Source organism: Pan paniscus, chromosome 10 (genome assembly GCF_029289425.2).
Source record: "Pan paniscus chromosome 10, NHGRI_mPanPan1-v2.0_pri, whole genome shotgun sequence".
Taxonomy (NCBI): Eukaryota; Metazoa; Chordata; class Mammalia; order Primates; family Hominidae; genus Pan; species Pan paniscus.
The window spans coordinates 12,285,925-12,308,676 of NC_073259.2; the positions used below are offsets into that span (position 1 = coordinate 12,285,925).

A 22,752-nucleotide genomic window follows, 5' to 3' on the forward strand; every position below is an offset into this window, starting at 1 on the left:
AAGATAAGCTTGGACCCGTCTCTACTAAAAATACAAAAATTAGCCGGGCGTGGTGGCTCGCGCCTGTAATTCCAGCTACTCAGAAGGCTGAGGCAGGAGAATCATTTGAGCCCAAGAGGCAGAGGTTCAGTGGGTCGAGACCACGCCATTGCACTCCAGCCTGGGTGGCAAGAGCGAAACCCTGGCTCAAAAAAAAAAAAAGATAAGCTTGGGGCGGGGAGGGGTGGATGCAAAATAATAATAATAATGTTTGGACTCATTAATTCCTTGCTTCCTTCAAACTTTGAATATTTTATTATGCCTTTGATTCCTTCTCCTCACTTTTGTTTCACCTTTTCCATTCATTTCTTCTTCTCCTCTTCCTCCTTTCTCTTTCCTTTCTGTGTTTCTGCTTATTTTCTATCACAAACCAAAATATGCGGACCATAAACTGCATCTGCAGTTCCTTTATCCCTAACAGACTACGAGTCCTATTTCTCTTTATCTTTCTCTTTTTCACTTTCTTGTCTTTCCATTACTTACAAGTTTCTTAATTTTCCTGAGTTCAGTTTTTCCATCTGGAAAGTGGAAATAACAATTACTAGATCGTTGTATCAGATGAATTAAGTAATGCTCATGGCTTAACACAAAGGCCAAGATGTCATTAACTTTACCCTCACTTGACCTTCTGCAAGCCTGCTGTGAAATATAAAACACTATAGAAATGTTAGTTGTTTTTGTTTTTATTAAAGTATCATATTGAAGTAGAAAGATGGTTTTGAGTTTGAAAAGCTCCAGATAAATCCTTGGATTTTTATGAGCCTAAATTTCCTTTTCTGTAAAATGAGAACCACATAGGGTTTTTTCCTCCCCAAGAAATTAAGAGTCCATGTACTGAAAGCATCATTCTACAAGCATTAATACATATGTAGTAATCATGGTAGAGGGTGTCCTGAAGTCACAAGGGGAATATTTGTGAGGATTCAACGGAATAAAATTTTAAAAGATGTCTGACCAATAGTAAGCACTCAATACATGTTAGCTTTATTCTCTCTTTTATTTTTCTCACTTCTTTTCTCCTGCTCTTCAAAAAAGTGAGTGGTTGAACCACCTAGGTGATCTCTGCTGCTAAACTTCTATTATTGATTTTTGTTTGCTTCCTCTCTGCCCCTTATTCCCTCATCCCGTTTTTTCCCCTCTTCTTCACTCCTTCCGTTACAGCTTTTCTCTTGCCTCAGGTACCCAGTGCAGTCCTGATCTCCAGCTCTCCAGCGGCTTAGAACAGACACAGAATGGGCCGGGACCAGGGACCCACCAGAGACGTCTGTATTTAATGGCTGGCGCTCTTCCACTAATAAAGTTTTATTGAAATAAAGCATTTAAAAAGGCGCCCGTCATTCTTCCCCCAGCGACCAATCGGAGAGTAGAATGCCTGCGTCCCTCACTGGAGCTTCAGCGGTCGGAACGCGGGGGTGGGGCATGTCCTGCCGAAATTTGCGTCCTTAGAGCGGAAGTACGGCCGGAAGCCCGCCATAGAGTTTAGTGGCCAGAGCGACTCTTCAGGGAGGTGGCAGGAAAGGCTTGGAACAGCTGCCGGAGGTGACGGAGCGGCGGCCCCGCCCGGTGCGCTGGAGGTCGAAGCTTCCAGGTAGCGGCCCGCAGAGCCTGACCCAGGGTACGACAAAGCAGTCGGCGGGAGCCCACGGTCGCTGGGCGGTGTCTTTAAAGAAGGGGGCGGAGCCACGTGTAAGCTTCATTGGGGGTGAGGTCACGTGGTTGTGGGCGCGTGCGGGGCAGCAATGGAGACCTGAGGGAGCGTCGTCAGGGTGGACACCATGCGACACCCATTTCTCCTTTGCATCCTGTGTCTTGGGGTTCAATGGGGTGCACGTGATGGGGCTTGGGGTTAGGCCCAGGGGAGGGGGTGGGTGTGGCAGCCTTGCGAAGTGGCTGACTTTAGGATTCCTAGATCAGAATTTTAGACCGCTCCATGTCTGATTCCTCACCGCAGAACCGACTTAGTGCCTTTACAATCCAGTCCCTCAGCCTTGTGCTTCCCATCCGACCAGCCATCGGGGACCTCTAGCTTCACATCCTCTTTCCTTGCAGCTCTGGACATCCTGAGCCCAAGTCCCCCACGCTCAGTGCAGTGATGAGTGCGGAAGTGAAGGTGACAGGGCAGAACCAGGAGCAATTTCTGCTCCTAGCCAAGTCGGCCAAGGGGGCAGCGCTGGCCACACTCATCCATCAGGTGCTGGAGGCCCCTGGTGTCTATGTGTTTGGAGAACTGCTGGACATGCCCAATGTTAGAGAGGTGGGTTGCTGGCTTGAATAGCCCTCAGAGAAGCGTGGGCAAAGGTTTGAATTTGAGAATGGGTGGGCAGGGCTCATTTTGTGATCCAATAACCATTCAGTTGAACAAGAAAACAGTGATAATTAAATGCCAACTTGCAGAAGTAACCAGCAAACAAGCAAACCAGCTCTCCTTTGGAGATAAGGGATCTGTAAAGCCCACTATTTTTCATTTTAAGCAAAAGAGCATGCTATTCAGAATAGGAAACCTGATTTCCAGCCGGTCTCCATCAGTGTAGTAGCTGTTAATTCTCATGTCACCTTGATCAGGTCACTTTTGTTTTAGGGCTTCAGCTTTCTTTTTTTTTTTTGAGACGGAGTCTTGCTCTGTCACCCAGGCTGGAGTGCAGTGGCGTGATCTCAGCTGACTGCTCTGCCTCCCGGGTTCACACCATTCTCCTGCCTCAGCCTCCTCAGTAGCTGGGACTACAGGCGCCCGCCACCATGCCCGGCTAACTTTTTTGTATTTTTAGTAGAGACGGGATTTCAGTGTGTTAGCCAGGATGATCTCGATCTCCTGACCTCGTGATCCGCCCGCCTTGACCTCCCAAGGTGCTGGGATTACAGGCTTGAGCCACCGCACCTAGCCAACTTTCTCTTTTAAAAATGGAGACAATACTGCCCCTCTCTGTTGTGGGAATAAAGTGAGATTATGGGAAAGTGTGAAGTCTGGTACAAGTGGAGAGTGAACATGTTAAATTAGCATGCCCTTTTCTTCCCTATGTGCAGCATATGCTAATCTATTCAAGTTAGCTAAGGGAGAACGTGTCTTTTTCCCAGAGACACATGGCAAACTGCTAGGAACACAGCAGAGAGAACCGTTCACACAAAAGTGGCAGAGTTAATTTACAATCAGAGGAGGCAGCCTGAGTCCTGACATGCTGACAGTGGTATGTGGGTAAACTGAGCTAAGTTATTTGGGGCCTGTGGTTTAACCTTTTGGATCACTCTGTGATATGGAGAAAACTGGCTGACTTTTCCCTGCTTTCATCTGCAGTGGAACTAAAGAGTATCAATCAAAGTGATGAAAAAGAAGCACTTGGCTGGGTGCGGTGGCTCATGCCTGTAATCCCAGCACTTCGGAAGGCCAAGGCAGGTGGATCACCTGAGGTCAGGAGGTGAAACCAATATGGCAGAATCCTGTCTCTGTTAAAAATACAAACAGGGCTGGGCGCGGTGGCTCATGCCTGTAATCCCAGCACTTTGGGAGGCCGAGGTGGGCGGATCATGAGGTCAGGAGATGGAGACCATCCTGGCTAACATGGTGAAACCCCGTCTCTACTAAAAATACAAAAAATTAGCCGGGTGTGGTGGCGGGCGCCTGTGGTCCCAGCTGCTTGGAAGGCTGAGGCTGAGGTTGCAGTGAGTTGAGTTCAAGCCACTGCATTCCAGTCTGGGCGACAGAGCGAGACTCCATCTCAAAAAACAAAACAAAACAAAACAAAAATGAAAAACAGGGCCAGGCATGGTGGCTCATGCCTCTCATGCCTGTTCTCAGCACTTTGGGAGGCCGAGGTGGGTGGATCATGAGGTCAGGAGTTCAAGACCAGCCTGGCCAAGATGGCAAAACCCCGTCTCTGCTAAAAATACAAAAATTAGCCGGGTGCGGTGGCAGGCGCCTGTAATCCCAGCTACTCGGGAGGCTGAGGCAGGAGAATCGCTTGAACCTGGGAGGCAGGAGGTTGCAGTGAGCCGAGATTGCACCACTGCATTCCAGCCTGGGCAACAGAGTGAGACTCTGTCTCAAAAAAAATAAATAAATAAATAAAACAAACAAACAAAAGCTCATGTATCCCAGAACTTAAAGTATAATTAAAAAAAAAAAAAAAAGGGAGGCGGAGGTTGCAGTGAGCCGAGGTCGCGCCACTGCACTCCAGCCTGGGTGACAGTGTGAGACACCGTCTCAAAGAAAAAGAAAAAGAAGCACTTATTAAGTGGCTCTTTACTACCCTTCTTATGGTCTGGGAATACAAGAAAAGCACCAGGCATGGAGCTTACCCTTCTGAAGCTTGCATTCCAGTTGAAGAGATAAGATGAATGGATAGAAATCTGAATTATTTATTTATTTAGCAAGTATTTCTTGCGAGGCAATTACTGCATAGCTCTGTGGGATACCAGAGACTGGGTCTATAATCTTGTTGAAAGATATTCTTAGGTAGCAACCTTCTGCAAGGATTGATTGATTAAGTGCCAGAATGAAGCTGAGCACAGTGGCTCACGCCTATAATCCCAGCACTTTGGGAGGCCAAGGCAGGTGAATCACCTGAGGTCAGGAGTTGGAGACCAGCCTGGCCAACGTGGCGAAACCCTGTCTCTACTAAAAATACAAAAATTAGCCCGGTGTGGTGGCGCACGCCTGTAATCCCACCTGCTTGGGAGGCTGAGGCAGGAGAATTGCCTGAACCTGGGAGGTGGAGGTTGCAGTGAGCCAAGATCGCGCCACTGCACTCCAGCCTGGGTGACAGAGGGAGACTCTGTCTCAAAAAAAAAAAAAAAAAAAAAAAGTGCCAGAATAAGTGATCTGTGATAGGAGGAGAGGAAATCTGGGTGGACTGGGCTGGGTGATGCAAGACAGTGTCCTGGTCAGGTGTGTCTGAAGCAGAGACCATAAGTTTAGATGTCTTTCTAGACTGTGCAGCTGTCAGAGATGAGTGAGGCTGAGGCAGGAGTCTGGTGAATTGGGGAGTATTGGAGACTGTCTAGACATATTCCAATTTAGAAACATCAAACACTCTGAGGGCAGGCAACACAATTTGCAGTGTCTGGTGTGTGTATCTCTTTGACTCTGAAAACTGAATGTCTTCAACTCTGAATTTAGGGTAGGAATTGGATGGCGTATGGAGCAAGAGGGCATTGTGGTTTGGGAGAATAGTGTAAACAAAAGCCTGAAGGTGGAAATGAGCCCTTCCTGTGTGAAGAGTGATCAGAGAGGCAGAGAACTCCTTTTGGTGAGCCAGGAGAGTTAACATTGGCCGGGAAAGATGGGGCCAAAAAGTGGAGTTCCAAACAGGGTAAGGCTGGGAGGGTGGAGAGGGAAGACTTCCCGTCACCTCCTTTTTCCTCATTCTCGCAGCTGGCTGAGAGTGACTTTGCCTCCACCTTCCGGCTGCTCACAGTGTTTGCTTATGGGACATACGCTGACTACTTAGGTAACCAGAGGGGTTGGTGCTCTGGAGTAATGGAGATGGGAGAAGGGCAATTTCTGGAGGGACTCAGAAGAAATTCCTGGGATATCCCACTTAGATCCGTGGATGCATAGGGTCAGGGTCAAGACCTGAATTGGCATTGAAAGTGGGAGGGGAGGGAAGGAGGCTAGGGCTTCCCAGAAAACTGAAATCAGGATTCCTTACACTTTGTCGTTTTTCCCTAGCTGAAGCCCGGAATCTTCCTCCACTAACAGAGGCTCAGAAGAATAAGCTTCGACACCTCTCAGTTGTCACCCTGGCTGCTAAAGTAAAGGTGAGTGGCAGTCCCCCAGTCCTACGGTCTAGAGCATCCTTTTGTATGTCCTTGGGAGTCCACACTAGGACAGCCCTTGTCTAGACTGTGGCTGCTTCCTGCCCTCCCCTCCTCCAAGGTCTGTATATAAACTCCATTAGCAACTGTTTAGGCTGATAGTATTCTTAATTTTCTGTGTTGTTTTTATTTTTTAATCAACTTAAGTTCTAAATAAACATCTTCTGTGGTTTTGGTCAAAATAGCAACTAGGATGTTGTTCAGGTGTCGTTCAAAAATACCTTCTTCCCCACTGCTGGAAACAGGGCTCTCCTGATGAAGTGCTAGGCTTCTCTTTGTTAGGATAAAAAAATATATATTCTAGAAGTATCTGTGTATTCCTGTTAGGCTGTTTTTTGTCTAATATCACCACCTACCTCCCCAGCCTGCCCAGTCTGCAACCTCGCAATAGTTACTTGACTCTCAGTTGTCCTCGGGATTTAATTTAAACCAGGCTCTCTATTGAGAGATACCTCCAAAGGAATGCCCGTTGCAGGTAGGCAGAGTATAAATGATAAACAGTAACTCCACACCTCTCCCACTTCCGCTTACTCCCCTGTATCAAGCTGATCTTGACTGAGGACTGGGTAATACCCTGAGCTGTGGCTAAAGGAGTGACACCCAGGCAGATGTCATTTTCTCCCTCTGTGGTGTGTCAGGGGTGAGGGTGTTAGGGGAGCATTTTGTATTTTATTTAAGATTGTCCTTCTAATGATGCTGTTTTTGAAGTGGGAATACTTTTATTTATTTTGCTTTAGAACCAGCCTCTTAGAGGAAGTGATTTAGGAATGGGAGTGGAGGGCAGGTGGGCTAGGGCAGGGGGAAAAGGAGGGAAGATTTTTGGAAGCCCTTCTCTGCTACGGAGCCTCACAAATCCTGGCCTGATCTCCGCGGCCCCAGTGTATCCCATATGCAGTGTTGCTGGAGGCTCTTGCCCTGCGTAATGTGCGGCAGCTGGAAGACCTTGTGATTGAGGCTGTGTATGCTGACGTGCTTCGTGGCTCCCTGGACCAGCGCAACCAGCGGCTCGAGGTTGACTATAGCATCGGGCGGGACATCCAGCGCCAGGACCTCAGTGCCATTGCCCGAACCCTGCAGGAATGGTGAGAACCGTATCCTGGCACTGTCCCCTTCCTTCTCACCCTGAGAAAGAGAAAGGCGCTTCAGGGTGAGAGAGGGCAGGAGCTGGGCTGGTCCGCAGAGGTGGAACCCAAGAGGATAAAGGGAGATGAGTTCATCCCTCCAAAGGCTTCTGGGGAATGCAGGAGTAGGGGAGGCCCTGGGAGGCGGCAGAAGTCAGTGTCCTTGATATAGTAGTTGGGGGAGGAAAAGGGAGTGGTATACTTGAGGGGATCCTAACCAGCAAGGTTGGTCGCCTGTCTTAGGCTAGACTCCGTCGATTGATCTGTAACTACCATTATCCACAGGCCATGGCCCTTTTCCTCTTTTTTATTTTCTTTGTGTCCCCATCTAACTTCAGGGTTTCTGTATTCATTAAGTCACCTCTTTTTCTCTTTGGCATCTCCTATCCTATTTTGTTTTCAGTTCCTACTCCCATCTTGCTCATCACTCCAGGCGCTTCCTTATCCCTCTCTGACCACACCAAGTGTCCATCCCACTGCTAAGAGTGTTATCACAGGTGGTTTCTAGGTGCCCTGGTGAGGGTTCCCAACTCAGACTCAAAATGCCAGAAGCTGTGTTCTGGCTCTGTTGCTCAGTTTGGAGTGCAGTGGCACCATCTTGACTCACTGCAGCCTCCAACCTCCAGGGCTCAAGCCACCCTCCACCTCAGTCTCTTGAGTAGCACGGGACTACAGGCTCGTGTCACCACATCCAGCTAATTTTTGTATTTTTTGTAGAGACGGATTTTTGCCATATCGCTCAGGCTGGTCTTGAACTCCTGAGCTTAAGCAATTCGCCCATCTTGGCCTCCCAAAATGCGGGGATTACGGGGGTGAGCTACTGCGCCCTGCCTCTAGGGTTCTTTTTGAGTCAGTTTTCTGTGAGTCTGTGATCGCAGCCCTTGTCTGCTGACACTTCTCTCCCCTGACTCCCGCAGGTGTGTGGGCTGTGAGGTTGTGCTGTCAGGCATTGAGGAGCAGGTGAGCCGTGCCAACCAACACAAGGAGCAGCAGCTGGGCCTGAAGCAGCAGATTGAGAGTGAGGTGAGCAGTCAGGGGAGCAGGCAGACCCAAACTCCTCCAGCCTGGGCCACTTGTCCTTTGTAGAGAGGATTTGGACAGTGGCTGTAGCAGACAACCAGATGAGCAGGGGCTGGAAGGTTCTGGAACCTTCCTTGCTATCCCCATTCCTTTCATCCTGGTAGGTTGCCAACCTTAAAAAAACCATTAAAGTTACGACGGCAGCAGCAGCCGCAGCCACATCTCAGGACCCTGAGCAACACCTGACTGAGCTGAGGGAACCAGCTCCTGGCACCAACCAGCGCCAGCCCAGCAAGAAAGCCTCAAAGGGCAAGGGGTGAGCCAGGGTAGCAGGAACTGCTCACTTCCAGGGTGCCCTGCTTTTACCCCAGGGACCTCACTGTCCTCATTTCCTTCAGTTATTTGCATGGGAGTAGGGAGTGGGGGAGCCTCCAGGGGTTAGGGGATTCCCTGCATTCTCTCTCTCTCTCTCTTTTTCTCTCTCTTCTCTTTGCCAGGCTCCGAGGGAGTGCCAAGATTTGGTCCAAGTCGAATTGAAAGGACTGTCGTTTCCTCCCTGGGGATGTGGGGTCCCAGCTGCCTGCCTGCCTCTTAGGAGTCCTCAGAGAGCCTTCTGTGCCCCTGGCCAGCTGATAATCCTAGGTTCATGACCCTTCACCTCCCCTAACCCCAAACATAGATCACACCTTCTCTAGGGAGGAGGCAAATGTAGGTCGTGTTTTCGTTGGTACTTTCTGTTTTTTGTGACTTCATGTGTTCCATTGCTCCCCGCTGCCATGCTCTCTCCCTTGTTTCCTTAAGAGCTCAGCATCTGTCCCTGTTCATTACATGTCATTGAGTAGGTGGGTAGCCCTGATGGGGGTCGCTCTGTCTGGAGCATAACCCACAGGCGTTTTTTCTACCACCCCATCCCTGCATGCCTGATCCCCAATTCCTATACCCTACCCCTGACCTATTGAGCAGCCTCTGAAGAGCCATAGGGCCCCCACCTTTACTCACACCCTGAGAATTCTGGGAGCCAGTCTGCCATTCCAGGAGTCACTGGACATGTTCATCCTAGAATCCTGTCACACTACAGTCATTTCTTTTCCTCTCTCTGGCCCTTGGGTCCTGGGAATGCTGCTGCTTCAACCCCAGAGCCTAAGAATGGCAGCCGTTTCTTAACATGTTGAGAGATGATTTTCTTGGCCCTGGCCATCTCGGGAAGTTTGATGGCAATCCTGGAAGGGTTTAATCTCCTTTTGTGAGTTTGGTGGGGAAGGGAAGGGTATATAGATTGTATTAAAAAAAAAGGTATATATGCATATATCTATATATAACATGACACAGAAATAAATCTATGAGAAATCTATCTACAAACTACCCTGAACCGGGTATCTTCTGTGTTTGATATTTGTGGATGGGAAGAAGACTCATTCCCAATTCACTCAAGCACAGTGCTGGAAAATGGAGAGACCCAGATACTATTTGCTGAGTCCCTGGCTGAGGCCTAGATCCCAAGCTGTATGGCTTTGGACAGGTTGCTCAGCATCCATTCAGAAGTAATGGATATGGCTGGGTGCAGTGGCTCACGACCGTAATCCCAGCATGTTGGGAGGCCAGGGCGGGCGTATCACTTGAGGTCAGGAGTGTGAGACCAACCTGGCCAACATGGTGAAACCCATCTCTACTAAAAACACAAAAAAATTAGCTGGGTGTGGTGGCGCATGCCCATAATCCCTTAAGGAGGCTGAGGCAGGAGAATCGCTCGAACCTGGGAGGTGGAGGTTGCAGTGAGCCGAGATCATGCACTCCAGCCTGAGTGACAGAGTGAGACTCCATCTCAAAAAAAACAAAAGGCCGGGCGCAGTGGCTCACGCCTCTAATCCCAGCACTTTGGGAGGTCAAGGCGGGTGGATCATGAGGTCAGGAGATCGAGACCATCCTGGCTAACACAGTGAAACCCCATCTCTACTAAAAATACAAAAAAAAAGCCAGGCATGGTGGCGAGCACCTGTAGTCCCAGCTACTCGGGAGACTGAGGCAGGAGAATGGTGTGAACCCGGGAGGCGGAGGTTGCAGGGAGCCGAGATCGTGCCACTGCACTCCAATCTGGGCGACAGAATGAGCTCCGTCTCAAAAAAAAAAAAAAAAAAAAAAAAAGTAGTGGATACTTACTGAAAGGCACTGGACATACAAATGATGGCCGCTGTTTCTGCTCTCAAGGAGCTTGAGTTCAGACTATGTCCTCCCACATCATAGAATTATAAGGGGAAGAGTTGATAATGAACTTGAATTTTCACATCAGAACCACACAGAACTATCAGATCTGTGGCAAGAAGAAGCCATTGGACTCCTGCCCTCTGTCCACTAGAGCTCTCCAGGGAGTGTGCTAGAAGGATCAGAATCCATGGCCTAGAGTGCTGCCATGGACTCCCTAGATTTGGAGAGCTCTAGTGGACAGTTGAGCCTTCATTTGCATGTGAAGTGGTTGCCTTCTGAGGGTCCTGGGGTTGACAGGTGCTCCCCAGAGCTTGTGATGTTCTTTAGGTGGAGATTTAGGACAGACCACTCTTCATTGGTCCTAAAGCTATCAGTCATGGAATTAGAAAGTGGGAGTGGGGGCTGGGCATGGTGGCTCATGCCTGTAATCCCAGTACTTTGGGAGGCCGAGGCAGGCAGATCATGAGGTCAAGAGATCAAGACCTTCCTGGCCAACATGGTGAAACCCCATCTCTACTAAAAATGCAAAAATTAGCCGGGCGTGGTGGTGCTTGCCTGTAATCCCAGCTGCTCGGGAGGCTGAGGCAGGAGAATTGCTCGAACCCAGGAGGCAGAGGTTGCAGTGAGCCAAGATGGCAACACTGCACTCCAGCCTGGCGACACAGCGAAACTCCATCTCAAAAAAAAAAAAAAAAAAAAAGGGTGGGAGTGGGATCCTGCATTGTTTTTTGTTTTTTGTTTTTTGTTTTTGAGATGAAGTTTCGCACTTGTTGCCCAGGCTGGAGTGCAATGGCACAATCTCGGTTCACTGTAACCTCCGTCTCCTGGGTTGAAGTGATTCTCCTGCCTCAGCCTCCCGAGTAGCTGGGATTACAGGCATGTGCCACCATGCCCAGCTAATTTTTGTATTTTTAGTAGAGACAGGGTTTCTCCATGTTGGTCAGGCTGGTCTCGAACTCCCGATCTCAGGTGATCCGCTTGCCTGAGCCTCCCAAAGTGCTGGGATTACAGGCGTGAGCCACCACGTCCGGCCAGATCCTAGGTTTTTGATTACAAATTGGCTAGGTAAGCTTGTTGTCTTGAGCGGGGCAGTCACTTAACGAAACCAGTCTAGGGAGCCCCATTTCAGGAGTTGAAACTCTTAGCTTCTCAGCTTTTCCCTAGACAAGCAAGACTTGATTCTCAGTCTCTGCCTCTGAAATAAACCCCTTCTTCCCACACCCGCCAGTGTGTAAAAGTTGCTAACTCCTGGTGCTTTGAGCCTGTCCTGCCACCCCTGCCCATGCTCCAATTTTCCTTTGAAACTTAGTATCACCTTTACGTGTAAGCTGGTCCCGGCTAATGGTGCCATAACTTCCCAGGCCTCCCTTATTCTAGCCTTTAAGAATGGCTCTCAAGTCCAGTGTGGCCTAGGCTGGGACTGCCTGACTTCACCCAAAGAGGGAGGGGAAACCATTCACATCCCAAGGTTATGGGACAAAGACAAATGCCATTTGCCTTTGATTCACAGAAAGAAGGGTCTTGGCTGTGAAGGCATGGGGAAAGGACAGTAGATTATTTGGGTGCTGGTGAGGATCAGTTTTTGACTGGGAAATTGGGTTCAGGATTTAGGGATTCCATGTGTAACCAGGCCCAGGGCACCAGAAAAATCTTCCTAACCAAGAATCGTGTCATCCACTTGCACACTCACGTGCTGATCCTTACTGGATAGTGATCTTGGATGATTTTAGGGCTGGTCACAACAGTTAGTTATCTATTACTACGTAATAAATTACCCTAAAACCATGCCTTAAAACAACATATAAATATGATCTGTTTCTGTGGGTAAGGAATCGGCACGGCTGAGCTTAGTTTTCTGCTTAGGTTTCTCACAAGACTGGAGTCAAGGTGTTAGCTAGGGCCATAGTCCTCTCAGGGTTCAACTGGGGAAGATTTGCTTCCCAGCTCGCTCGGTGGTTGTCAGCAGGATTCACTACTTCACAGATGGTTGGACCGGGGACCTCGTTTCCTGATTGACTGTTGGCCAGAGGCCACCCAGGTAGCCTTCTCCATCACAGCAAGAGCCAGAAAGACAACACCAGCAAGATGAAGTCACAGTCTTTTGTTACTTAATCATGGAAGTGACATTACCTCACTTTTACCAGTTACCAGGTCCAGTCTATACTCAAGGGGTGAAGATTACACAGGGTGTGACTGTCAGAAAGCAGGAATCATTGGAAACCATGTTAGAAGCTGCCTATCACAGGCAGTTTTTCTGGGCCACCAGCATCAAAATCATCAGGGGAGCTTCTGAAAATGTGCATTCCTGGACCCCACTTCCACCCTTTTCTATTGAATTAGAACCTCCGGGGTGTGAACTGGAAATGTGCCCTCATCACCCTCATTGACTCAGCTCTGCAAGGGCTCTGAAAAGGCTACTGCAGGGCCTTGGAAGGCATGTAAGGGGGCCCAAGGTCACCGTCCGAGAGAGAAGGGAAAAGTGAAACTTTACAGGGCAAGAGAGCAAGAGAAACTTGTCCTTTGAGGTTCTTAAGTACATGGTTATATATTACAAGTGTGATAAGTACTTTAAGAAGTATTGGGTGACACGAAAGCATTTAACTGGGATCTACATCTTGCTTGGGGTCAGAAAAGCCTCCAAGGACATGACCTTTAAACTGAAACTAGAAGCCCAAGTAGGAATTAGCCTGATGAAAGAGAGGGCGAGCATCTTGGATGGGAAGAATAGTGGGATAAAGGCCTGCAGGCAGAAAGGCTTCACTCTGTGACCCGCTGCCTGTCCCTCAATAGGAAATGCATAATTTGGGGAATGGGGCAAGATAGACAATCCTATACTTACTGTTCATTTATCAATCAATTGGCAAATATATCTTGTTTTTTGTTTTATTTTGCTTTTGAGACCATGTCTTGCTCTGTCACCCAGGCTGGAGTACAGTGGCACGATCATATGGGAATGGGGAGGGAAGCCCCAGGGGCCCAAAAAATGTCAGAGAGACACGGGAGGAAAATCAAGAGAACAATCCCGTAAAAGTTTATGAACTCCTGGGCTAAGCTCTGAGCTGTGCAAGCGTAGATCTGTCCCTGAACAGCCTACCTAAGGCTTTGTGAACTGAATTACAGAATGGATCACTGTCCAGGTCTGACTGGCCACTGGGTGGCACCCGAGCCGGCCTGATCCAAATAGCACTGCAAACACTTTTAAAATAAAACTGACATTGAAACCACAGTGCCAAAAAGGCAGGTCAAAACTTGCTGCCTGAACCTGATTACCTGCTAAAACAAATTACCATTCAACATGTTCAACATGCTCCTTAAGATTTTAACAAGACCCAGAGCCTCAAACCATAATATTCAAAATATCCAGAGTATGATTTAAGGTGACTCAGCATACAAATAACTCTCCAGGGAAAAGACAGCCAACCCCAAGGAGGCAGAAGTGTTGGAATTTAAAGCAAATGCTGCAAGCAGTCTAACCATGCAGGAAGAAGAAAGGGAGAATGCTTTCGAAACAAATGTAAAGAAAGTCTTAGCAAAGAAATGGAAGATATAAAGAACCAAACAGAAAATAGCAATAACTAGGCCGGATGTGGTGGCTCACGCCTGTAATTCCAGCACTTTGGGAAGCTGAGCTGGACCATTCACCTGAGGTCAGGAGTTCGAGACTAGCCTGGCCAACATGGTGAAACCCCACCTTTACTAAAAATACAAAAATTAGCCAGGCGTGGTGGCAGGCACCTGTAATCTCAGCTACTTGGGAGGCTGAGGCAGGAGAATCACTTCAACCTGGGAGGTGGAGGTTACAGTGAGCTGAGATTGTGCCATTGCACTCCCCCAGCCTGGGTGACAACAGCGAGACTCTGTCTCAAAAACAAAAACAAAAACTTCCCAAACCTGGCAAAAGACAAACACAGATTCAAAAAGTTTGGTGGATAGCAAACAAGATATACTCAAATCCATGTCCATAGCCAGCGTGGTGGCACATGCCTGTAGTCCGAGCTACTTGGAAGGCTGAGGCAGGAGAATCACTTGAACCTGGGAGGTGGAAGTTGCAGTCAACCGAGATCAAGCCAACTGCACTCCAGCCTGAGTGATAGAGCTAGACTCTGTCTCAAAAAAAAAAAAAAAAAAAAAAATCCATATCCGGACACATCAGAATAAAATTGCCGAAGGTTAAAGACAAAGAAAAAAGTCCCACAAGCATTCAGAAAAACAGTGCTTTTCACACAGGATAAAAATGACTCAAATGACTGCACATTTCTCGTCAGAAACTATGAAAGTCAGGTGGAACTAGAATGATACTTTTAAGGGGCTTAAGGGAATTAACTCAAAATCCTATATCCAGTGAAAATATTGCTCAGGAATGAATATGAAATAAAGATATTCTCAGGTGAAGGAAAATAAGAATTTGTCACCGGAAAACCCGCTGTAAAATAAATCCTAAAGGAAGTTCTTTAGGCAGAAGAGAAATGACACCAAAGGAAACACGGAACATTAAGGATGAAGAGCAGCAGCAATGGTAAATATAATAGATTATTTTTCTCCTCTTAAGTTCTTTAAAATGTTTATGACAGCTGAAAGAAAATTATAAATTTGATGTTTGTCTCCTCAAGAGGGAATTCTCTAAATATAATTTTAAAACAATTATAAATTCACCTAGAGCCATGCACCGCGGCTCACGCCTGTAATCCCAGCACTTTGGGAGGCTAAGGCAGGCGGAACACTTGAGGTCAGGAGTTGGAGACCAGCCTGGCCAACATGGTGAAACCCTGTCTCTACTAAAAACACAAAAATTAGCCGGGCGTGGTGGTGCATGCCTGTAATCCCAGCTACTTGGGAGGCTGAGGCAGGAGAACTGTTTGAACCTGGAGGTAGAGGTTGCAGTGAGCTGAGATCGCGCCATTGCACTCCAGCCTGGTCAAGAAGAGTGAAACTCCGTCTCAAGAAATAAATAAATTCACCTAGAAGGCTGGGTGTGGTGACTCACACCTATAATCTCAGCACTTTGGGAGGCTGAGATGGGCAGATCTCTTCAGCCTAGGAGTTCTAGACTAGCCTAGGCAACATGGTGAAACTTCACCGCTATAAAAAATACAAAAAAAATTAGTGGGGCATGGTGGCCTGTGCCTGTAGTCCCAGCTACTTGGGAGGCTAAGGCAGGAGAATTGCTTGAGCCTGGGAGGTAGAGGTTGCAGTGAGCCAAGATTGTGCCATTGCATTCTAGTCTGGGCGACAGGAGTGAAACCCTGTCTCAAAAATTAAAAATCAATAGATAAATTCACCTAGAACTAAGCATTTTTAGCATTTAGTATGTGGAGTTTCAGTATTTGTAGTATGTGGTGTTTGTCATTTATAGTAACACATATGAGAACTACGAGATGAGACAGTAAAGGGAGCTATGTTGTGGTAAAATTTCTACATTTAACTTGAAGTGGTAGAAAAAAACTCTGATTGTGAAAAGTATGTATTTTGTAATCCCCATAGTAAGGGTTAGTAAACCATATTCCACAGGCCAAATCCAGCCCACTGCCTGTTTTTGTAAATACAATTTTGTTGGACTGTAGTTACTACACCTCATTCATTACATATCATGTATGGTTGCTTTTGCACTACAGCATCAGATTTGGGTGTTGCAACACACACTGTATGGCTGACAAAGCTCATCATATTTATTGTATCTGGCCCTTTACAGAAAAAGTTTGCCGGCCCAGTGCGGTGGCTCTTGCCTATAATCCCAGCACTTTGGGAGGCCGAGGCGGGTGGATCACGAGGTCAGGAGTTCAAGAACAGATTGGCCAAAATGGTGAAAGTCATTTTGGCCTCCACCAAAACTACAAAAATTAGCCAGGCGCGGTGGCAGGCGCCTGTAATGCCAGCTTTTCAGGAGGCTGAGGCAGGAGAATTGCCTGAACCCAGGTGGCAGAGGTTGCAGTGAGCCGAGACGTCACCAATGCCTGTCCTAGAGCGACCACTAAAGAAAAGAAAGCCAGGCGCAGTGGCTCAGGCTTGTAATCCAAACACTTTGGGAAGCCGAGGTGGGCAGATCACGAGGTCAAGAGATCGAGATCATCCTGGCCAACAGGGTGAAACCCTGTCTCTACTAAAAATACAAAAATTAGGCCTGGCGCGGTGGCTCACGGCTGTAATCCCAGCACTTTGGGAGGCGGAGGCGGGCGGATCACGAGGTCAGGAGATCGAGACCATCCTGGCTAACACGGTGAAACCCCGTCTCTACTAAAAATACCAAAAAAAAAAAAAAATTAGCCGGGTGTGGTGGCGGGCGCCTGTAGTCCCAGCTACTTGGGAGGCTGAGGCAGGAGAATGGCGTGAACCCGGGAGGCGGAGCTTGCAGTGAGCCAAGATCGCGCCACTGCACTCCAGCCTGGGCGACAGGAGCGAGACTCTGTCTCAAAAAAAAAAAAAAAAAAAAAATTAGCCGGGCGTGGTGGCAGGCACCTGTAGTCCCAGTCACTTGGGAGGCTGAGGCAGGAGAATGGCATGAACCCGGGAGGCGGAGCTTGCAGTGAGCCGAGACCGTGCCACTGCACTCACAGAGCGAGACTCCGTCTCAAAAAAAAAAAAAAAAAAAAGAAACAAAGGAAAAAAAAAGAGATAAATGCAAACATACTAATTATATTAATTTTTTATTTTTATTTATTTATTTTTTTGAGATGGAGTCTCACTCTTGTCGCCCAGGCTGGAGTGCAGTGGCGTGATCTCAGCTTGCTGCAACCTCCGCCTCCCAGGTTCAAGCTATTCTCCTGCCTCAGCCTCCCGAGTAGCTGGGATTACAGGCACATGCACCAAGCCCAGCTGATTTTTGTATTTTTAGTAGAGACAGGGTTTCACCATGTTGGCCATGAAAGTCTCGAACTCCTGACCTCAGGCAATCCTCCTGCCTCAGCCTCCCAAAGTGCTGGGATTACAGGCGTGAGTCACCACACCTGGGCAATTATATTAAATTTAAATGGCCTAACTACAATTAAAAGACGGATAGGCTGGTGGTATACATCTGTAGTTCCAGCTACTTGGGAGGCTGAGGTGGGAGGATTGCTTGAGCCTGAGAAGTTAAGGCTGCGGTGAGCTGTAACTGTGCCACTGCACTGCAGCCTGGGTAACAGAGTGAGACCCTGTCTCAAAAAAAAAAAAGAAAGAAAGAAAGAAAAAAAAAGACTCACTTCTTAACTCTAGCACTTTGGGAGGCTGAGGCGTGAGGATCACTTGAGCCCATGATTTTGACACTAGCCTGTGCAACACAGTGAATAGAGACCACATCTCTATTTTTAAAAAATATCAAAATAATTTTTTTCTTTTTTTTTGAGACAGAGTCTCACTCTGTTGCCAGGCTAGAGTGCAGTAGTGCGATCTCGGCTCACTGCAAGCTCCGCCTCCCGGGTTCGCGCCATTCTCCTGCCTCAGCCTCCCGAGTAGCTGGGACTACAGGCGCCCATCACCACACCTTCCTAATTTTTTTTGTATTTTTAGTGGAGACGGGGTTTCACCGTGTCAGCCAGGATGGTCTCGATCTCCTGACCTCATGATCTGCCTACCCCGGCCTCACAAAATGCTGGGATTACAGGCGTAACCACCGCGCCCGGCCAAAATAATTTTTTTTAAAAGACCCAGAAATACAGTGTCTTAAAAAAGAAAACAAATACTTTTAAGTATGACATAGGTCGGTTAAAAGTAAAAAGATGGAGAAACACATACCATGAACACTAACCAAAAGAAAGTTGAAAATGGCTGTAGTAACAGTTAACTAAACTTCAGAGCAAAGAAAATTACCAGAGATAAAGAGGGACATTGGCTGGGCTTGGTGGCTGAAGCTTGTAATCCCAGCACTTTAGGAGGCCGAGGTGGGCAGATCATGAAGTCAGGAGTTCGAGACCAGCCTGGCCAACATGGTGTAACCCCCATCAATACTAAAAATACAAAAAAATTAGCCAGGCGTGTAATCCCAGCTACTTAGGAGGCTGAGGCAGGAGGATCACTTGAACCTGGGAGGCAGAGGTTGCAGTGAGCCGAGATCATGCCACTGCACTCCAGCCTGGGTGACAGAGCGAGACTCCGTCTCACAAAAAACAAAACAAAACAAAAAAGACATTACATAATAAGATATTTGGTTTTCCAAGTAGATACAATAATTCTAAATGTCTATGCATTTAACTAAAGCGCTTTAAAATGCACAAAGCAGGCTGGCCACTGTGGCTCACGCCTGTAATCCCAGCACTTTGGGAGGCCCAGGTGGGCAGATCACTTGAAGTCAGGAGTTTGAGACCAGCCTGGCCAACATGGTGAAACCCCATCTCTACCGAAAATATAAAAAATTAGCCAGGCATGGTGGCATGCGACTGTAATCGCAGTTACTCAGGAGGCTGAGGCAGGAGGATTACTTGAACCTGGGAGGTGGTCTAGCAGTAGCGAAAAGTGTCAAGGAACAACACCCGCTACTTAGCAGACCGGGAAAGTAGTCTCCTTTTCCCCGGGGGAGTTTAGAGAAGACTCTGCTCCTCCACCTCTTGTGGAGGGCCTGACATTAGTCAGGCTCGCCCGCAGTTATCCGGAGGCCTAACCCTCTCCCTGTGATGCTGTGCTTCAGTGGTCACGCTCCTAGTCCGCCTTCATGTTCCATCCTGTACACCTGGCTCTGCCTTCTAGATAGCGGTAGTAAATTAGTGAAAGTACTAAAAGTCTCTGATATGCAGAAATAATGGCGTAAGCTGTCTTTCTCTTTGTCTCCTCTCTCTCTCTCTCTGCCTCAGCTGCCAGGCAGGGAAGGCCCCCCCGTCCAGTGGACACGTGACCCACGTGACCTTACCTATCATTGGAGATGACTCACATTCTTTACCCTGCCCCTTCTGCCTTGTATCCAATAAATAACAGCGCAGCCAGACATTCGGGGCCAGTACCGGTCTCCGCGCATTGGTGGTAGTGGTCGCCTGGGCCCAGCTGCCTTTTCTTTTATCTCTTTGTCTTGTGTCTTTATTCCTACGCTCTCTCATCGCCGCACACAGGGAGAGACCCACCGACCCTGTGGGGCTGGTCCCTACACACACCCAGCTAATTTTTTGTATTTTTAGTAGAGACAGGGTTTCACCATATTGGCCAGGCTGGTCTTGAACTGCTGACCTCAGGTGATCCACCTGCCTTAGCCTCCCAAAGTGCTGGGATTACAGGTGTGAGCCACCGCGCCCGGCTTTGTTTTTGTTTTTGTAGAGATGGGGTTTCACCATGTTGCTCAGGCTAGTCTCGAACTCCTGGGCTCAACCAATCCTCCCTCCTCAGCTTCCCAAAGTGTTTAGGATTCCGGGTGCGAGTTGCCACGCACTGCAGGAAATTTTCTATTTAAAGGACTTCTATGGTGAATCATTCCATACAGCATATTAGTATCATTTCTGTCAATCTAGGTTTTGAGTCCTGGCTCTCTCTGTGCTACTATCAGATAGCTGTATGATGTTGAACAAATCACTTCTCCGTTTCTTCAGAAGAAAATGGAAAGGGGGGTTTTGATGATATCTGGGATGACTGATGAGGGGCATCTGAATCATCTCCAACCCTGACATTCGGCTTTAGTATGTCTGAAAGCAGACCTACTGCCACATTTGGGAATTTCCAGAGCAGATGATCTCTAAGGTCTCTTTTTAAGTCTGAAATTGTCATTTATGACATATTTGGGCTTGCTGAAATTAAGATTCATCTATATTGGGAATCGGCTTCTGTCCTTCCCTGCCATATTCCTTGTGAATTGTGAATTCCCCCACCTCAAATACATAACATCTTTATCTGAAGTCACCAGTGGTGTTCTAGGAACACAGCTTTGTTTACTTTCACCAAAGCATTTCCCATCTGATATGGTTTGGCCGTGTCTCCAACCAAATCTCACCTTGAATTGTAGCTCCCGTAATTCCCACGTATTGTGGGAGGGACCCGGTGGGAGGTAATTGAATCATAGGGGTGGTTTCCCCCATACTATTCTCGTGGTAGTGAATAAATCTCACAAGATCTGATGGCTCTATAAGGGGAAACCCCTTTTGCTTTGTTTTCATTCTGTCTCTTGCCTGCTGCCATGTAAGACGTGCCTTTTGCCTTCCACCATGACTGTGAGGCCTCCCCAGCCACATGTAACTGTGAGTCCATTAAACCTCTTTTTCTTTATAATTGACTCAGTCTCGGGTATGTCTTTATCAACAGTGTGAAAATGGACTAATACACCACCTCAGTGTCATCTTGGCTTTTCCCAAGGTATCTCTGCTCTGTTTTTTTTTTTTGAAACAGAGTCTCGCTCTATCCCCCAGGCTGGAGTGCAGTGGCGCAATCTCGGCTCACTGCAAACTCCGCCTCCCGGGTTCACACCATTCTCCTGCCTCAGTCTCCTGAGTAACTGGGACTACAGGCGCCCGCCACAACACTTGGCTAATTTGTGTGTGTGTGTGTATTTTTAGTAGAGACAGAGTTTCACCATGTTAGCCAGGATGGTCTCGATCTCCTGACCTCGTGATCCGCCCGCCTCGGCCTCCCAAACTGCTGGGATTACAGGCGTGAGCCACCACGCCCGCGCTCTTTTAGAGACTCAGTCCCACCTGGACAGCTCTTTCAAGTCCCCCCTCTCTCCCATCCTCCAGTTTCATGGGCCCAAGTGTCTCAGACCCCTCAGGTGCTTGGTTGGCCTCCTGGCCAGAGAACACTGACATCTTCAAGATGATGTTCCAGAAATGGCAAGCTCTCCAGGTGGCAGGTGACAGATGAAAAGGAGGGGGTGATGCCAGGAGAAACCAGGAGCAGCACCCTATTCCCACCCAAAAGATAAGGGCTTTAGGGAGGAAGAAGAGAATCTCAAGGGGCAGAGAAAGGCTGAAGGCTAACCCAGTTCGCCTCATCTCAGGGACAGTCCAGAGGGGCCTGAGCCCAGGTGGGGAAGCACTCTCTGCTTCTGCTGGTCCCCCAAGAGCTACTGTTTAAGAGCAGACACGGGCCAGGTGCAGTGGCTCACGCCTGCAGTCCCAGCACTTTGGGAGACTGAGGTGGGCGAATCATCTGAGGCCAAGAGTTCCAGACCAGCCTGGCCAACATGGTGAAACCCTGTCTCTACTAAAAATACAAAAATTAGCCGACCATGATGGTGGGCGCCCGTAATCCCAGCTACCTGGAGGCTGAGGCAGGAGAATCGCTTGAACCTGGGAGGCAGAAGTTGCAGTGAGTCAAGAGCGTCATTGCACTCCAGCCTGGGCGACAGAGCAAGACTCCGTTTAAAAAAAAAAAAAAAGCAGACACGGAGGCTAAGAGGGCTAAGAGTCATCAGCACACTCTACACTGGGGGGCTTCAGGGCCCCCTCTGTAGCAGCTCTGTCAGGCTTCAGCGTCCCAGGCCCCTCTCCCTCAGGCTATGTCAGCTCTGTGCCCCCAACACAGGCTCTCCAAGGGATGAGGCTGGACAGAGGCTTCTTATGAGAGCCAGCTACCAAGGTCTCTTCCCCATGCCCCAGCTCCTCAGTGATTTCTTTCACCTCCCAGTGCCTCCCATGCCTCACCGTCCCATCTTTGTCTCCCCATCCTGGTGCAGCACCACCCGTTTCCTGCCTCTCCTCTCTGAAGACTCCAGTGATGTCTAAGAGTGAGAGAGGTTAAGACTGCTTTCTTCTTATCCCTAGCCCAACCAGAATGGGCTGAGAGAAGGCATCTTTGACCCCTGCTGTTCCCTCAGCCCCTGGAATGACAGTCCCAGGATTGGGAACATAAAGGCAGGAAGGTATGTGAGTTAAATGGACTTGGAATATGCAGGCAGCAAGACCAGACTGCTGGGTTCTGTGGGCCAGCTTCTGGTTCTCTGGGTCACCTGTTTATGTGACTTGGACATGGGGTAGAGGGTGGAGGAAAAAGGGTATTATTACTAGGGCCTGAGGCCATTACAATAGAAAGGGGGAAAAATCCCAAACCACAAACAGGGCAGGGGGAGAGTGGCCTCAGACATTTGTTTCTCTTTGCTGATCTGTGGGGCTAAGGTCTGGAGAGAGTGAAAGATGATAGCCAGGAGCTGGGAGGGTGAGCGGCTGGGGGCTGTTCAAGATCAGTAGGATGAGATCCAGATCGTGTCTGGAAGTATTTTAGGGGTCCTGAGGATGGAGTGGGTGATGAGGGACCACCAGAGAACCCTGAAGGAGCAAGGCAGGGAGAGAGTGATCAGGGAGAAATACTAGCGTGGAATGGTCATTTGTATCCCATGTGCATGTCAGACTCTCTGCACTCACTCAGGTCTCAGTTCTGAGGTATGACTCCATAGTCACCAGTGCCCAGAAAGGTTCATTTTACAAAATGGGGAACTGATGTTGCGAGAGAGGAAGTGTTTCCCACAGTGCAGCTGAGTGGTGGAGCCAGGTCTTGCTTGTGCGTGTGCATCCTGTCTCCCTCCTCTGTTATTCTGCTTAGTCACACACCTAGTGTCAGCCTCTTCCAACCTGTAATGTTCTGGGGTGGAGAAAATAACCTGAGGCGTTTGCCCATGTCCTCTGGATATTCGCTGGGCCGGTGGCTGAGGGGTGGCTGTTGCGTGAGGCTGGGCCCAGATGGA

At 48.4% G+C, this 22,752-nt stretch overlaps 1 protein-coding gene across 5 annotated transcripts; it reads left to right on the forward strand.

The window, feature by feature from the left end:
- The first annotated feature begins 393 nt into the window (after positions 1-393).
- On the forward strand, positions 394-9,347 carry COPS7A (COP9 signalosome subunit 7A). Of its 5 annotated transcripts, none has more exons than XM_055095318.2 (9): positions 1,421-1,654; positions 2,089-2,293; positions 5,150-5,279; positions 5,405-5,480; positions 5,702-5,790; positions 6,727-6,929; positions 7,886-7,991; positions 8,153-8,304; positions 8,486-9,347. In XM_055095318.2, exons 2-9 carry the CDS (start codon positions 2,253-2,255, stop codon positions 8,523-8,525), a joined length of 837 nt encoding a protein of 278 aa, XP_054951293.1. In that variant the 5' UTR covers positions 1,421-1,654; positions 2,089-2,252; the 3' UTR covers positions 8,526-9,347. The 5 variants fall into 5 exon arrangements, with proteins under 5 accessions (XP_008971929.1, XP_054951293.1, XP_003820334.1 ...); XM_055095319.2 differs by having other exon boundaries at positions 1,475-1,627; XM_008973681.5 differs by lacking the exon at positions 5,150-5,279 and having other exon boundaries at positions 394-1,654.
- The last annotated feature ends 13,405 nt before the right edge of the window (positions 9,348-22,752 follow it).